The sequence below is a fragment of the Dryobates pubescens genome, chromosome 26, assembly GCF_014839835.1.
Source record: "Dryobates pubescens isolate bDryPub1 chromosome 26, bDryPub1.pri, whole genome shotgun sequence".
Classification (NCBI taxonomy): domain Eukaryota; kingdom Metazoa; phylum Chordata; class Aves; order Piciformes; family Picidae; genus Dryobates; species Dryobates pubescens.
Genome location: NC_071637.1, coordinates 241,628 through 258,692, shown reverse-complemented (window position 1 = coordinate 258,692; position 17,065 = coordinate 241,628). Strand labels below are relative to the sequence as shown.

The following is a 17,065-nucleotide window of genomic DNA, read 5'->3' as shown; positions in this document are numbered from 1 at the left end:
CTGGGCTGCCCCTGCCCAGCTCGGCCCTGGGCTGCCCCTGCCCAGCTCGGCCCTGGGCTGCCCCTGCCCAGCTCGGCCCTGGGCTGCCCCTGCCCAGCTCGGCTCTGGGCTGCCCCTGCCCCGCTGGGCCCTGGGCTGCCCCTGCCCAGCTCGGCTCTGGGCTGCCCCTGCCCAGCTCGGCCCTGGGCTCCCCCTGCCCAGCTCGGCCCTGGGCTGCCCCTGCCCAGCTCGGCCCTGGGCTGCCCCTGCCCAGCTCGGCTCTGGGCTGTGTCCTTGGGCAGCCTGCTCTGGCTGGAGCTGTCCCTGCTGCCTGCAGGGGGGTTGGAGAAGATGCCCTTGGAGGCTCCCTTCTAACCCAATGCAATCTGTGAAGCTGTGCCAGGCTTCTAGGTCAGTGGCAGTGTCTGCTTGGCAGTGTGTTTAAAAGAGGAAGCTTCTGTTAAATCTCTTCCTGCTGTTCATGTTGGGAGGCAGGGGGAAGGGTTTGCTCTGTGCCCAGGCAGTGGTGATGCTCTGCTCTGTCAGTGTGGGACCTGAGGGAGTTCCTTGCTTGAGCAGCAGAGCTCCCTGCAGGAGCAGCCTGGCCACTGGATGTGCTGTCTCCAGAGGTCCCTCAGCCCACTCTGGGCTGAGAAGTTCTTTTGTGTGTGCGGAGGAGAACGTGCCTGGTGTGTTGTGGTGAGAGCTGTGGCCAGGAGCACACCACCAGGGTAACACCCCAAGCTGTGGTGTCTGCATCCATGGGGGGAGTTAAGGGCCTGGGCAGAGTGGAGCTGCAGTAGGGAAGAAAGCAGCAAACTTTATTGCTTGCAATCCTTGCTTGTGAAAAGCCAAGCACAGACTTGCCTTGTTCCTGTGGGGTAAGTTTTGTTCTGACCTGAGGGCCTGAAGGCAGCCCCAGGAGCTGGTGAGGCAGAGTCCCTGCCCAGGTAAGAGCTGCAGGCGCCTCTGGAGGGGTTTGTGTGCTGGCAAAGCTCTTTCTGCCTAACCCTGCACCGTGCCAGCCCAGCCCCACAGGCTCTCCTCCTGTCGTGCTGCAGTCAGAGATGCCCTTTGTGCCCTTGCTGTTGCCTGCAGTTGCTAACAAGCCCCCTCTTGCCTGCAGGACTGCCCAAGCGGCTGCCGCCGGCGTTCCCTGCGGGCCAGGCCGCCCAGAGCTTCCTGCAGGGGCAGGGCCCCTCGGCGGCGCCGGGAGCAGCGGTGAACAGCGGAGCCCAGCAGCTGCAGGGCAGCCAGAACGTGCAGCACACAGGTCTGCCTGGGGGGGGGGCTGCCCTGGAGGGCTCTGCCTCGGCTTGTGGCACAGGCACCAAAGCCCTGGAGTGCTGCCCCCGGCAGGGAGCCGGCAGCTGGGGCCGCAGGGGCGTCGCTAAGCGAGGGCAGGGAAGGGCTCTGACGGCCCCCAGCTGTTGCTGCTCAGGGCTCTGGGAGCAGGGCACAGTAGCATCTGGTGAGAAGGGCAGTGGAAGTGGCACTGGGAGGTGGAGGCTAAGGATAATAAAACACAAAAGGAAAAATAGCAGAGGAGAGTGCTGGTCTCCTGCAACCAGCAGCTGGATCCTGTTGGTTGGTAGCTCCTCTGGAAGCCTGGCCACAGCCAGGCCTCTCCAAGTGCAATCTTTAGTTCCCAGCCACCTCCACCTGAGTCAGTGCTTAGTCTTTTCTCTGCAGTCTGGGTGCTCTGCTGGTGTCACCTCAGCAGCACTCCAGCAGTGTTGGTGTTGGAACCCAGCAGGAAATCTGAAGGTCTGAAGCTCGTTTTGGTTAGGAGTTGCTCCAAGCTAGGTGATAGAAGGCCATGGAACTGCTGGAGTGATCCAGGGGAGGCCCATGAGGATGACCCAAGGGCTGGAGAGCCTCTGCTGGGAGGACAGGCTGAGGAAGCTAGGGGTGTTCAACCTGCAGAAGAGAAGACTTCAGGGGGACCTCAGAGCTGCCTTCCAATAACTGAAGGGATCCTGCAGGAAGGCTTCAGAGGGAATGGCTTGAAGCTGAGGCAGAGCAGGGTTAGACTGGAACTGAGGAGGAAGCTCTCCAGTACAAGGGTGGTGAGACTCTGGAACTGGCTGCCCAGGGAGGCTGTGGCTGCCTCCTCCCTGGGGGTGCTCAGGGCCAGGCTGGATGAGGCCTTGAGCAGCCAAGTGGAGAGGTGTCCCTGCCCGTGGCTGGGGCTTGCAGCAGATGCTGTCAGCTCTCTTCTGGCCTGAGCCATTCCATGGTTCTGTGAGTCTGGGAGATTTTCCAGCTGAGGTTCAGCCAGCAGCTGAGCTGCTGTGTGTTTTGTCCCCTGCAGTGAGGTTGTGGGCAGTACCAGTCAGGGCTTGCTTCTGAGCTCTGTGAGGAGCAGGCTGTGTCTGTGGCACTGCACCAGGGGCCTGCAAATCCAGCAGACCCTGCTGCTCCTTGGGAGAGGGAGGGAAACCATCTCGGGGCACCTGCTCCACGTCCAGAGCTGTGAAGGCTCTTGGACCACTCCAAGCAGCACCTGACTGGCAATGTGCTTTGTTTTTTCCCCAAGGTGGCCAAGGATCTGGACCTCCTCAAAATCAGATGCAAGCACCACATGGGCAACCAAATATGATGCAGACCAATCTCATGGGACTTCATGGAAACATGAACAGCCAGCAGGCTGCTGCCAGCGGGGTGCCACAGGTCAACATGGGCAGCATCCAAGGACAGCCTCAGCAAGGACCACCCTCTCAGCTGATGGGAATGCACCAGCAAATTGTATCCTCTCAAGGACAGATGGTGAACATCCAGGCTCAGGGATCCCTGAACCCCCAGAACCAGATGATCCTCTCCCGATCCCAGCTGATGCCACAGGGCCAGATGATGGTGACCCCCCAAAACCAAAACCTTGGCCCTTCCCCCCAGAGGATGACCCCCCCCAAGCAGATGATGCCCCAGCAGGGACAGCAGATGATGTCCACCCACAATCAGATGATGGGACCTCAGGGCCAGGTGCTGTTGCAGCAGAACTCCATGATGGAGCAGATGATGGGCACTCAGCTGCAGGGCGGCAAGCAGCCTTTCAGCGCTCCCAGCCAGGGCGGCGTCATGCCGGGGCCGGCGCAGCTGATGAGAGGACCAACCCCAAGCATGCAAGGAAACATGGTGCAGTTTGCTGGGCAGATGATGGCACAGCAAGGCCCTGTCAATGGGAATCCTTCTCAGGTTATGGGGATTCAAGGGCAAGTGTTAAGGCCCACTGGCCCCAGCCCTCACTTGCCTCAGCAGCTCGGGGACGCGGCCGCCGCCGCCCCCAGCGACGTCAGCCTGCCGCAGATGCTGCCCGAGGTGCCTGTGCAGCAGCCCAGCATGGTGCCTGCTCACATGCAAGCGATGCAAGGCAGCAGCAACACTTCAGGGAGTCACTTCTCTGGCCATGGGCTGCCTTTCAATGCAGGCTTCAGTGGCACGCCGAACGGGAGCCAGCTGCCCTGCGGGCAGAACCCCGTCTTCCCGGTCAACAAGGACGTCACCCTCACCAGCCCGCTCCTCGTCAACCTGCTGCAGAGCGACATCTCAGCAGGGCACTTTGGGGTCAACAACAAACCCAACAGCCAGAACAACAACAAGCCCAAGAAGAAGAAGCCTCCCAGGAAGAAGAAAACCAACCAACAGTTAGAGCAAACAACGTAGGTCTGCTGCTCCCTGGGGTTGCCGAGGGGCACCTCGGCCGTGTTTGTGCCAGCAAAGTGCAAAGGACCTGCTTTGGTTTATCCTGGCATTTGCCCCCCAGAGTTAGATGCTAACTGGCAGCTTTGCCGCTGGCAAGGTTGTTCAAGATGAAAAGCAAGCTGTGCCCCCAGCCCAGCTCAGCAGGAAACCCAATTCCTGACCTTTACTGGGCAAAGGAGAGTGGCAGGAGGTGCCCCAGGCTGCCTTTACCTGAGCAGTCTGGCAGCCACCACCAAAGGTTGGGGAAGTACTTTGAGAAGAAGCCTCCACAGAGGATGTGCAGTGGAGATTTGGGGGTGGTTGTTTCCTGAGCTGTTCATATCCTGGCAGGGTTCTGCCTGGTGCTGAGCCAGGCTGCTCTCAGTTGAAGCTGCAGCTAGGATTCAGAGGGAGGAATCGCTTACTTTCTGGGTCTGAGGATAGCAATCCCAAGCAGTGCTGCTCTTCCTGGCCTAGGAGAGACAGGAGTCCACCTGATGAACCTCCTGAGCATTGCTTCCAGTTTGTTTTAGAAAACCAATCAATAAATGTAGAGTTCCAGTTCTAGCAAATGCTGACCCAGGAATGCCCCAGTTTCAGAGCCCAGGTCTGAAGGAAACAGCAAAGGCAGCAGTGCCACACTGAGCTCCTGCTGTGGCTCTCAGCTCCCCAGTCCCCCTCCTTCTGGAATGATTCCTTGCAAGGCTTTAACCTGAAGAATTCACAGGCTCAAAGGATGCTAAGTGTTGGAAGGGACCTCTGGAGATCCTGGAGTCCAACCTCCTGCCAGAGCAGGAGCAGAGAATCCAGCACAGGTCCCACAGGAACACATCCAGACAGGGCTGGGAAGGCTCCAGAGCAGGAGACTCCACAACCTCTCTGGGCAGCCTGCTCCAGGGCTCTGGGACCCTCACAGTCAAGAAGTTCCTCATGGTGAGCTGGAACCTCCTGTGCTGCAGTTTCCATCCACTGCCCCTTGGCCTATCCCAGGGCACAGTGAGCAGAGCCTGGCCCTGTCCCTCCCTCCTGCCCCCCAGCCCTCAGCTATTGATAGCCATTGATCAGATCCCTCTCAGGCTTCTCCTCTCCAGACTGAACAGCCCCAGGGCTCTCAGCCTCTCCTCCCCAGGCAGTGCTGCAGTGTCTGCAGCATCCTTGTAGCCTCCCTTGGCCTCTCTGCAGCAGATCCCTGTCCCTCCTGAGCTGTGGAGCCCAGAGCTGGATGCAATATTCCAGGGGAGGTCTCTCTAGGGCACAGTAGAGGGAGGAGAACCTCCCTGGCTCTGCTGCCCACACTCTCCTGAATGCAGCCCAGGACCCCATTGCCCCCCAGGGCTCATTGCTGTCCCAGGCAGAACTTGCTGCCCCCCAGCACTCCCAGGTCCCTCTCCCCAGGGCTGCTCCCCAGCAGATCCCCTCCCAAGCTGTGCTGCTGCAGTTTCTTCTTCCTGCCCAGCTGCAGGACTCTGCTCTCCATCCTTGCTGACCCTGATGTCATTCATTGGAGCCTTTCAGCTGCATTTGCCAGAGCCAGTGTCCAGCTCAGTGCAGAGTGGGTGGCAGCCCCAGCACTCAGCAGCCTTTCAGTGTTCTCTTTCCCTTTGGCCACTCCCTGCCCAGCCCCATCCTGCATTTCCTGCCCAGTGTCAAGATCCTTTTCTGGAGCTGGGATCCATTTCCTCCTAGGCATTGTAGCTGTGGGCTGCAGTTCCCTGCATCCTCTCCAGCCCAGTGTTCTTTGGGGGCTGAAGTAGAATAAACCACAGGAGGCTCCCAGCTGCCTTTTTTTTTCCTGAGGTGCAAAGATTTACTACAAATAATGGAAAGGCTTGGGGGAAAAAATGGACAGAAGCCTCCTGCTGGCTAAAATGGTTTTTTCACTGGAGCCTGAGCATTTTGGGTTAAGATCCAAAGCATTCAGGCAACATAGCAGCCTCTGCTTTCAGGTTCTCTAATCAGCTCCTCTTGGGAAGTAATAAAACCATTTTGCCAATCATTTTCACTCCATTGTTTTCAGATTAAAGAGGCCTTGTTGCAGCTCTTAGTTGCTGCTGGAGCTCCTCAGCCCCCACTCTCCTGCTGCTCAGGGCTGCTGCACCCTGGGCTTGTGGACAGGAGGGCTGCCTCTGGTGGAAAGGCCCCTTGGGAATGAGCTGCCAAGAAAAGGAGGAGCTGGGAAATGCTGCCTTTGGTCCTTGGGGACCTGGCAGGTGATGGGAACAGTTGTAGACCAGAGACATGGAAATCTCATGTGAAAGCAGCTCTGGAATTAGTTGGAGCAGGGAAGTGTTGGCCAGTGAGGTGCTGGAAGGAAGGAGATTTGGGATCTGCAGTCTGAGCCTGATGCATTTGGGGCTGTCCCTGCTTCCTGCCAGGCCCTTCAGGGGCCCCTTTAGAGCCAGCCCATCCTGAGAGCCTGCAGGTGCAGAAGTGCTGCACAGCAAGGGCAGAGCAAAGCCTGCTCAGTTCACAGGCCTCCAGAGAAGGCTTCCAGCAGCTCAGCTGGCAGCTCAGCACTGCTGTAGAGCAGGCCCTGGCACAGCAGAGCCAGCCCCAGCCCCTTGGCCAGCTGGCAAAGGCTGGCACCAGCAGCTCACCCACCACCCAGTGGCCAGCCCATGGTTTCAGGGTGGCATGGGGACACCAGGGGAGATGCCAGCTGATCTCTGGCAGTGCCTAGGTCACTGTGCCTGCTCAGCTTCTGAAGCACACAAGAGTAGGGCTCTTCAAAGCCCAGCATGGTCTTGAGCCATCTGCTGCAGGGCTGCTGGGGCAGGGCCAATGCAGGAGGCTGTAGTGCTGAGCTGTCTGGCATGGACAGCCCTTGGCTAATGGAAGGGAGCTGCAGGAGCCATGGCAGAGATTCCAGGTGTAGGTAACTTGGTCAGAGCAGCCTGGAGCAGTGTGGTGGTGGAACAGCAGAAGCACAGCAGCATGAGCTGCATCTTCCTGCTTCTGATGCAGGAGGTGCTGCAGGGTCTCAGGTGACCAGCAGGCAGCTGTTCCCCTGCCCTTCCCAGCCAGGGCAAAGGCTGTCTTTGGCTTTGCAGCCAGAGCCTTCCTGCAGCGTGGCCCCTGCCCAGCAGCACTTTGTGTGAGCACTGCTGGGGCTCACAGCAGTCAGCCATGCAAACCTCCTGTTGCTCTTACTGCTCTGCATCCTTCATGGAAGGCTGGGGCCCTGTAGGTGAGACCTGGTGCTGTCTGTGCAAAATGAAGTGCTTCCATTGGAAACAGAGGCAGTGAAGTGCTGGCAGCCCCTCCTGGAGTGAGCTGTGGTGCCATGGGAGTGCCAGAGGGCTGGCACCCTGCTCTGCAGAGAACAGCTGCTCATGCTTCAAAGCATTTTGTTTCCAGCACCCTTCCAGGGGAGCAGCCAGCTTGTGTGGCCTGGGAATAGCAATAAGTGCCTGTAGGGAGCTCTCCTCTGGGCTTGCAAAGCCCCAGGAGAGGGATTTGCTTGGTACAAACTTTCACAATCAAAGAAGCCTCAATTAGAGGAGGAGGAGGTGGTGGTGGTAGTGGAGGTGGTGGTGGTGATGGTAGTGGAGGTGGTGGTGGTGGTTGTGATGATGGTGATGGTGGTGATGGGGGTGATGGTGGTGGTGGAGGTGGTGGTGGTGTCTTTCTGTTGGCTTCTGACAGCTCAGAGGATTCCTAGCTCTTCAGTGAGGCTTTTAAGCAGCTCTTTGTACTTACCCAGGGACACAGCACTGTGTGCTTGCTCTGCCACTTCAGCCTTCAGGAAACATCCTCACTGCAGTTGAGGCTACCCCTGCTGAATGCAGAGGGGGTTGGACTGGATGACCTTTGGAGGTCCTTTCCAGCCCAGGGCACTCTGTGATGCCCTTGCTCCCTGCAAGCTGCTCCTCAGACACCTGACAGGGGTTAGCATTTTGTTTCTTAATAGGCTATCCAGGAACCACTTCATCCCTGCAGGAGCACTGAGGAGGGAGCTATGTTTTGGGGCTGACTCTGCAGCCAAAGGAGGGTGAGAGCAATGGGAGGAGGCTGGCAGCCCTTCCTGCCCCCCTGGCATGGTTAGGCAAGCTCAGCATTGTCCTGCCTTGGAGTTGCTGATCCTTGGAGAGTTCCTTTCAGTGACTTTCTTGTGGCCACAGCAGAGAGGAGAATTTTGACCTGGGCTGCTTCTCTGTTCTTCCTTGGAGAACAGATCTGGTGAAGAACCACTGAAGGACCTGGGGCTGGTTAGTGTGAAGAGGAGGAGGAGGAGGCTGAGGGGAGACCTCATCACTCTCTACAGCTGCCTGACAAGAGGTTGTGGAGGGGTTGGTGCTGGTAATTAGTGACAGAACAAGAGGGAATGACCTCAAGCTGCAACAGGGGAGGCTTAGAATGGACAGTAGGAAGAATTATTTCCCATCAGGAGTGGTCAGAGACTGGCACAGGCTGCCCAGGGAGGTGGTGGAGTCACCACCCCTGGAGGTGTTTGAGGGTGGTTTGGATGTGGTGCTTGGGGCTATGGGTTAGGGGTGAGCCTTGCAGAGCAGGGTCAGTGCTTGGACCTGGTGACCCCAGGGATCTTTTCCAACCTGAATGGTTCTGTGAGTCAGTAACTTTAGCATCCAGAGCAGCAAAGCCTGTGTGGAAATGCAGCTCATCTGATAAACACCCTGCAAGTTGTTCTGGTTTGGTGGTCTTAGGAATCCTCCCTGGGATGCAAGGAGAGGGTACCAGAAGTGCCATTAGTGCCATGGTTTGTGGGCTGAGCCACACTGGGCTGTGCCTAGGGCCAGTGAGCTGCTGAAAGGCTTTGTTCAGCTGAGTCTAGAAGAGCTGTAAAAGTTCACTTCCCTGAGCACCTCAGCACTGGGATGCAAACCAAGGCATTGAGGTTTGGTTAGGAGTGGTCCTGCTGTCTGCTTTCTGAACCTGAAGGCTGCAGGCAGTGGGATGTCAGCTGAGGAGGAAGCTGCTGGCTTCAGTGTGAGTGTGGCTGGAGCAGCTCAGATAGTGCTGCTAGATCCATGCATGAGCAAAGAGCTGTTGGATGTTCCCCTCTGCACAGACCACACACCCCATGTGGGCTGGAGAGGCACGAGGAGGACACTGAGCACCATCCTGGTGGCATCAGGCTTGCAGTGCCCAGCCTCAAGTGTGAGATGCAGGTGGGGAGCAGCAATGCAGGACAGAAAAGTTTCTCTCAGAGGGTTTTCAGCCATGGGTGTGGAGGTGACAGTCCCCCTGTGCACCTGGGACACGAAACCCAGTGTCAGAGGACAAGAGCCTTGCTGTGGAGGTCGTTGCAGAGCATTGGAGCAGAGCAGTGCTTTGACCCTGGAGCAGGGCAGGGTCAGGCTGGACCTCAGGAGGGAGTTCTGCACAGTGAGGGTGGAGAGACACTGGCACAGGCTGCCCAGGCTGGTGGTGGAGGCTCCATCCCTGGAGACATTCAAGGTCAGACTCAGTGTGGCCCTGGGCAGCCTGCTGCAGCTGGAGGTGTCCCTGCTGCCTGCAGGGGGATTGGGCAGGAGGGTCCCTTCCCTCCTGATGCAGTGTGTGGAGCTGTCAGGAGGGCTGCTGCTGCTGGCTGCTCTGCTGCAGTTCTGGTTTTGCACAGCTTGCTTAAGCACCTGCAGCCCTTCTGGAGTTTGCCTGGGGGGCTGTGTGGATTGGGTTTTGTCACCTGGAGTTCTCTCTGAACTCTGATGAGAGATTTTGGACCTGAAGGTTGTGCTTGAGAAGGGAACTGGTGGAGCAATAGGAAAGAATAACAGAGGTGGGCATTGATCCCTCTCACACTCACTTCTCATCTTGCTTGTGACTTGTGCTCAGAGTGTGGGGCTTTGGTGAGGGCTGGCTGCTTATGCCCAGTGAATTTCAGCTGCTTCCCAGACTCCAGCTGTGTTTGAACTTTGCAGCAGTCACAGGAGCAGCCTTTCCTGCAGCAGCCCTGGTGCCTGCTCTGCAGGCTGTGTGCAGCCTGCCCCTTGCAGCCAAGCTGGCAGGAGGTGCTGTGTGAGGATCCATGCTGCAGCACCACTGCTTGCTGGGTTAAAGCTCTTTGTGCAGTAATGCTCTGCACCAGCTTTTGTCTCCTCTTTTAAGTAACTGCAGCATTTTTAGCTCCTGCCATGCTGGAGATCCTCAGAGGTCATCTTGTCCAACCCCCTTGCAGTGAGCAGGGACACCTCCACCTAGAACAGGCTGATACTTGATGGCACAGTTCCCAGGGGAAGGCTTATTCCCTGCTTTTCACCTTGCTGGCACCTGCATCAGAGGCCAGAGGTCCTCTGAGTGATCTGCCTGCCAGCATTTCTGTTCCCAGCACAAGGCTTGTGGGGCAGCTGTCTGCATTCTGCCAGTGTCCATCAGATGTCTTGCTGGAGGCCTGGGAGCCTCCACCAGCAGCACCACAACAGTTGGGAGCGGGCTGGATTCAGACAGAAGGTTGACCTCCAGCTCCTTGCCTTGGCCATAGCTGCCTGCCTGGAGCAGTTCTGTGGCTGCCCCATTTCTTACCTTTCTTTCTTGGTTCCTCTCCAGCTTTTCCCTGTGGCTGTGCAGGGGCCCCCAAGCCCCATGCTGCCTGTTCAGGCCTGGGGCTCTCCCTGGCAGCTGGCAGAAGCTGTTGCTCTCAAGTGAAGTGAAATAAGCAGGAGCTCTCCACCTTTAGCTGCCTCCAGTTCTTGGTTTGCTGAGAACTCCTTCTGTCCTTGGCATTTCTGGGTGCTTCTGCCTCACTTTGTTAGCAGTGGCCTTGTTCTGAGGTCTGTAGTCCTGGAGCTTGTCATACACAGACCTCCCTGCAGCCTCCCTGTGTTCATGAAGCTGTTCAAGTCTTTTGCTCTTCTTCCCTCTTCATCTCCCATCCTCTGTGTCTGTAGAAACTTGGGGTGTTCCAAGGCTGCAAAAGCTGTCCTGATGCACTGGAAGCATTGAATCTGAGCAAGGTTTAGTCGTCCTCCAGAGTCTCCTGGAGCATCAGGTACCCCTGGAGAAGGACTTGGGGGTACTGATGGATGAATGTGACCCAGCAATGGGCACTCAGCCCTGTCCTGGGTGGCATCACAGGCAGCCTGGCCAGCAGGGTGAGTCAGGGGATCACTGTTGCCCTGCTCTGCTCTGCTGAGACCCCCACTGCAGTACTGGGGCAGCTCTGGAGTCCTCAGCACAGCACAAACAGGGTCCTGTTGGAGTGGGGAGGAGGCCACAGCAATGATGGGAGGGCTGCAAGCCCTCTGCTGCGAGGCCAGGCTGAGAGAATTTGGGTTGATCAGCCTGGAGAGGAGAAGGCTCCAGGGAGACCTTAGAGCTGCCTTTCAGTACCTGAAGGGGATCCAGGAGAGGTGAGGGAAGGATTCTCAGCAGGGAGTGTAGTGATAGGGTGAGGAGTAATGGCTTAAAACTGGAAGAGAGTTGGATTAGATTAGATAGAAGGAAGAAAGTCTTTAGAGTGAGGGTGAGGAGGCACTGGCACAGGTTGCCCAGGGAGGCTGTGGATGCCCCATCCCTGGAAGTGTTCTGAGGTCAGGTTGGATGAGGCTTTGAGCAACCTGTGCTGGTGGGAGGTGTCCCTGCCCAGGATGATCTTTAAGGTCCCTTCCAGCCCAAACCATCCTATGATCACTTCTGGGGCTCCAGTGTCCCACCAGGGTCTGTGCTCTGGTCAGGGACTTCTGGCTGTGCATTTCTGCTGTGATGCTCACAGGGTTCTCTGGCACCCTGAGCTAGTCACTTCTGGCTCCAGGGCTGGCAGGAATGGTGCTGCCACACAGGGCAACTCCTCTGCATCTCCCCATGCTGCTCATCTCTGCAGGTGTCCCAGCAGTGTGGGAGGGCAGCCTGCTCAGTTAAAGACCTCTCCATCCTCATTGGTGTTCTCAGAGGGTAAAAGGTGGAGAGAAAGGGGAGAGCTGTTGAAGCTCAGCAGAACACCAGGTCACTTACGTCTGTTTGGGTGGTGTTGAAGGCACAGGAGTGGCTGTGGCAGCCCTGGGCTTTGTTCAGTTGTTCTGTGGTGAGCCTGTGGGGAGTTCTGGCAGGGCTGGGACTTCACCACTGGAGGGCTTAGTTATAGAGGCAGAAGTCAAAACGCTGCTGTGAGGGCTGGGGCTTTAACTCTGCCATTCTCTTTCAGTTCTGCAGAAGCACATCCTGCTGGCCTGGAGGAGAGTGATCAGTCCTCCATGTCTGGAGAGCAAGGAATGAACTTGGATAATGCAGGCCCCAAGCTGCCAGATTTTGCCAGCAGGCCACCAGGTAGTGAGACTTTTTTTCCCCTGTGGATTTACCTGAATGTCATCACTCCAGGAGAGCTTTCAGCTGGTGATTGTGGCAGTCCCATTGCATGTGTGCTGTCACACAGGGAACTGGGAACCTTTCTACCTCCTAGCAGCTAGCTGCTACCATTGTTTAAGGGTTTCTTGAAGTGAGTCAAAGGGAAGAGGTGGCCACTGTGGCATCCTGCAGGCAGCACACTGAATCCTGCAGAGTTCTTCAGCAGTACCACAACTGAGCCAAAGTTCAGGGTGTCTGGTGGCAGCACAGGCTTGATGCCTCACTGACTGAGCATTCTCCACTCCCTGATGGCTCAGAGTTAAGAAACAAAGCTTGCAGCTGGCATTTTCCTTAGCACATAAGGAGGATGAAATCCCAAGGACACATAGGGGTTTGTATCATAAGCTACATGAAAGGTTCTTGACACTGCTTCTGGTCAGGCACTATGTGGCAGGTTCTGCTTTGGGCACTAGGCAATGCCAGACCTGTGCCAGGGGCACCAACCTGTGTCCCATAGGGGCTGGCAAAGCCTGGAGTTTATTTTGAGGAGTTTTAGTTAGCAGAAATCCAACTCTGCATCTGCAAGCCTCTGGGCAGCTGCAGAGGCTGCTCAGGTGGCAGCAGCCTGGAGTAACAGGCAGTGGTAGGAGCCACTGAGGGCCCCAGCTCAGGGCAGCTGCAGAGGCTGCTCAGGTGGCAGCAGCCTGCAGTAACAGGCAGTGGTAGGAGCTGCTCAGGGCCCCAGCTCAGGGCAGCTGCAGAGGCTGCTCAGGTGGCAGCAGCCTGCAGTAACAGGCAGTGGTAGGAGCTGCTCAGGGCAGCTGCAGAGGCTGCTCAGGTGGCAGCAGCCTGGAGTAACAGGCAGTGGTAGGAGCCACTGAGGGCCCCAGCTCAGGGCAGCTGCAGAGGCTGCTCAGGTGGCAGCAGCCTGCAGTAACAGGCAGTGGTAGGAGCTGCTCAGGGCAGCTGCAGAGGCTGCTCAGGTGGCAGCAGCCTGCAGTAACAGGCAGTGGTAGGAGCCACTGAGGGCCCCAGCTCAGGGCAGCTGCAGAGGCTGCTCAGGAGGCAGCAGCCTGCAGTAACAGGCAGTGGTAGGAGCCACTGGTGGCCCCAGCTCAGGGCAGCTGCAGAGGCTGCTCAGGTGGCAGCAGCCTGCAGTAACAGGCAGTGGTAGGAGCCACTGAGGGCCCCAGCTCAGGGCAGCTGCAGAGGCTGCTCAGGTGGCAGCAGCCTGCAGTAACAGGCAGTGGTAGGAGCCACTGAGGGCCCCAGCTCAGGGCAGCTGCAGAGGCTGCTCAGGTGGCAGCAGCCTGCAGTAACAGGCAGTGGTAGGAGCCACTGAGGGCCCCAGCTGAGTGCCATGCCAGTCATTCAGAGAGCAAGCAAAAGGATTTGTGAGGAGGCAGTAAAATCTTCCTCCCCCTTTGCGAAGCCAGCAGCGTTCCTGGGGCTCTGGCTGCTGGCTGGGCCTCCTGCCTGCTGCTGCTGGCGACAGGAACGCTGCTGTCTCTGGCCTGTGGTGTTAATGAGTGGATCATCTTGTCCTCCCAGGTTACCCATCTCAGCCAGTGGAGCAGAGACCGCTTCAGCAGATGCCACCTCAACTCATGCCGCACGCGCAGCAGCCGCAGCAGCCGCCGCAGCAGCCGCAGCCGGCACCGCAGCAGCCGCAGGCGCCGCAAACACCGCAGCAGCAGCAGCAGCAGATGATGATGATGCTGATGATGCAGCAGGACTCCAAGTCAGTCAGGCTTCCCGTGCCACCAGGAGTTCACCCACCCAGAGTGCCTCTGACCGCGGAGGCTCAGCGGCTGCCGCTGCAGCAGGGTGGCGGCATGCCGGTGATGGTTAACCTGCAGGGCCCGGGGCCGGTGCCTCCCTCTCCCGACAAGCAGAGGCTTTCCTTGCCAGGCAACCCTGCTCTGGGCAGCGGTGCCAGGAAGATGGTTTATCCAGAGAGCGTTCAGAACCCTGCCAGCTCGCCCCACGGGGAGCTCTCCTCAGTGCCCTCCCTGCCAGAAGGGGCCGGGGCCGAAGGGCCCCCGGCCTCAGGAGCTCAGAGCGCTCTGCCCTCTCATTTGGTAGTGTCCCAGAACCAGCTGATGATGACGGGACCCAAACCTGGACCATCCCCGCTTTCGGCTGCCCAGGGTGCCAGTCCCCAGCAGCAGTCTAACTCCCTGCCCAGTGCTCTCACACACCATTTCCCCAATGTTGCCACCCCATCACAGACTTCAAGGCCCAAAACCCCCAACAGAGCAAGCCCAAGGCCATACTACCCTCAGACTCCTAACAACCGTCCCCCCAGCACCGAGCCGTCGGAGATCAGCCTGTCCCCAGAGAGACTGAATGCTTCCATAGCTGGGCTGTTCCCTCCTCAGATCAATATCCCTTTACCTCCCAGGCCTAACCTCAACAGAGGCTTTGACCAGCAGGGTCTCAACCCCACCACTCTGAAGGCTATTGGCCAAGCCCCATCCAATCTGACCATTAACAGCCAGTCCAGCTTTGCTGCCCCGCAGTCACACAAGGCAGAAGGCATGGCCATGGGGGCAGGGAAACAGCCCAGTGCTGGAGGAACCAAGAGAGCAAGCCCAAGCAACAGTCGAAGGTCCAGTCCTGGCTCCAGCAGGAAGACGACGCCGAGCCCTGGCAGGCAGAATTCCAAAGCAGCTAAGCTGTCCTTGCCAGCTCAGCAGAATCCCTCTCTCTTGCAGAACATGGAATTGCAGAGGAGTATGATGGCTGGGCCCCCTCTGCCAACACCTGTGACCACGAGCTTCCAGAGCAGCAGCGTGCTGAGCAGTCAGAGCTCTGCGGTTCCGGTGCCTGCTGCCAGTGGCATTCCTGAAGACAGTAAAGAGAGCCTCAGCGTGCCCCAGGATACCGAGTGCCAGAGCACACAGGGTGTCCCAGGCCCCAAAGACCAGCCCAGTGTTGAACTGAAAGGTATCCCTGCTCCTGAGGTGAAAATGCTGGCTCCAGAAGAACAGGCAAAGAAAGATGGGCAAGCCTTGGACAGCAGTAAGCTTCCTGTCTTGGAGGAAAGCAAGCCCATGGTGTCTCCAGCTATGAGGGAGGCACCAACTTCTCTAAGCCAACTTCTGGATAATTCTGGAGCTCCTAATGTAACCATAAAGCCACCTGGGCTGGCTGGTCTGGAAGTGGCCCCAATAGTCACCACAAGTGAGGAGCTGAAGAAGGTGGCTGTCATTCCTCCCCTGCAAGAGTCCTCCTCCAGCAAAGAGCCACCGAATGCACTTAGCTTGCCTCAGAGCGGCGAGCCCTGTTCGAACCCAGGGCAGCAGGAGCTGGGGGAAGTGAGCTCCAGCGTGGCACAGAGTGCTCCTCCAGTCATGCAGAGGCCTGTCAGCTCTTCTTCTATTTCAGGGCCTTTACCCCCAAACCAGATCACAGTGTTTGTCACATCGAACCCTATCACATCTGCTGCTAACACGTCGGCACCGCTGGCGTCTCACCTGCAGCCGGCGCTGGTGTCCACGGTGGTGACGATGCCCAACGTGGGCAGCAAGGTGATGGTCTCTGAGGGGCAGCCCGCGGCAGGCCAGGCCAGTGCCCGGCCCCAGTTCATCACCCCTGTCTTCATCAACTCCTCCTCAATAATCCAGGTGATGAAGGGCTCTCAGTCAAGTACTATTCCAGCAGCCCCAATGACCTCTAACTCCAGCCTGATGCCTCAGTCGGTCGCCGTCGTTGGCCCTTTGCACCTACCGCAGAACATAAAGTTCTCCTCGGGGCCCCCTCCGCCCAGCACCTCCTCCCCGAGCCCGGCTCCCAGCATCCCCTCCAGCAGGCCGCTGGTTCTCAATCCCTTGGCACCTCCTGTTCAGCTGCCTTCTCCTGCCACCACTGCTTCCAGCCTTCCTTCACACCTTCCTGCCCAGCAAGGCAAAGACTTCAGCCCGGAGGAGCCTTCCCCTCCGGGGGGTGGCTCCGGCGAGCAGTGCTCCGCGCCGGCCGGACCTGTGGTTTCTCCTCTCCTCTCCAGCAGCCCAGGCTCCGGCAACAGGCGCAGCCCTGTGTCCTCCAGCAAAGGCAAGGGCAAGGTAGACAAGATCGGGCAGCTGCTGCTGACCAAAGCCTGCAAGAAGGTCACAGGCTCCCTGGAGAAGGGGGAAGAGCAGAGCGCGGCCGAGGGAGAGGCGGAGGGGCCGGGGGCAGAGGCGTCGCTGCCCAATCCCTTGGGAGCGGAGCAGGCGGCGGCAGAACTCGATAGCAGACCTGCGCCGCCCCCGGCACCCAGCCTGACCAAACAGAGCACTTCTGGGCCCGGCAGCTCGGGTGCCCCCGCGGCGGCGTCCCCGGCTGCGGCGGCCGGCGGCAGCCCTGTGCCCGGCGCGCTGCCGCCCGAGCCCGCGGCCCCCAACGGCGGCGGCCAGGCCGAGCAGGCCGCGGCCCCCGAGGAGCGAGCAGCAGCTCAGCAGGAGCCACCACAGAGCACAGGTAAGGCTGGAGCTGCCCCGTGGCAGGGACGCAGCACGCTGCTCGTGGCAGCTTCCCCAGGCTCTGGGCACCACCAGAACGCAGACAGAGAGGCCGAGGCTGGCAGCCGCCTTTGGGCTGCAACACCCGAGGGGCACCCAGGCTTGTACTGCACCCAGGGTCACGTTCCAGGGGCTTATTGCAGCTCCATTTGCTGCTTGTGTGGGGTATTGGCTGTGGGGGCAGGTAACAGCAGTGGCTGCATGGACCTGGTAGAGGTGGGGAGGAAAAGTGTCATAGCATAGCATCCTACAAGGGGTTGGGTTGGAAGGGACCTCCAAGACCATCCAGTTCCAACCCCCTGCCATGGGCAGGGACACCTCCCACCAGCACAGGCTGCTCAAGGCCTCATCCAGCCTTGCCTTGAACACCTCCAGACAGGAGGCAGCCACAGCCTCCCTGGGCAGCCTGTGCCAGTGTCTCACCACCCTCACCCTCAGCAATTTCTTCCTCCTCTCCACTCTCAGTCTCTCCTCTCCCAGCTCAAAGCCATTGTCCCTCATCCTGGCACTCCCAGCCCTTGTCCAAAGTCCCTCCCCAGCTCTCCTGTAGCTCCTTCAGGTACTGCAAGGCTGCCCTAAGGTCTCCCTGGAGCCTTCTCTCCTCCAGGCTGTACAGCCCCAACTCTCCCAGCCTGGCCCCACAGGGGAGGGTCTGCAGC

The 17,065-nt window shown here is 58.6% G+C and overlaps 1 protein-coding gene across 1 annotated transcript in view; it reads left to right on the top strand.

The window, feature by feature from the left end:
* NCOA6 (nuclear receptor coactivator 6) overlaps window positions 1-17,065 on the top strand; it is a 48,307-nt gene that overhangs the window by 21,813 nt on the left and 9,429 nt on the right. Inside the window, 4 exon segments of the mRNA XM_054173382.1 lie at window positions 1,106-1,252; window positions 2,519-3,638; window positions 11,762-11,883; window positions 13,453-16,365. Coding sequence (XP_054029357.1) covers window positions 1,106-1,252; window positions 2,519-3,638; window positions 11,762-11,883; window positions 13,453-16,365 — 4,302 coding nt within the window.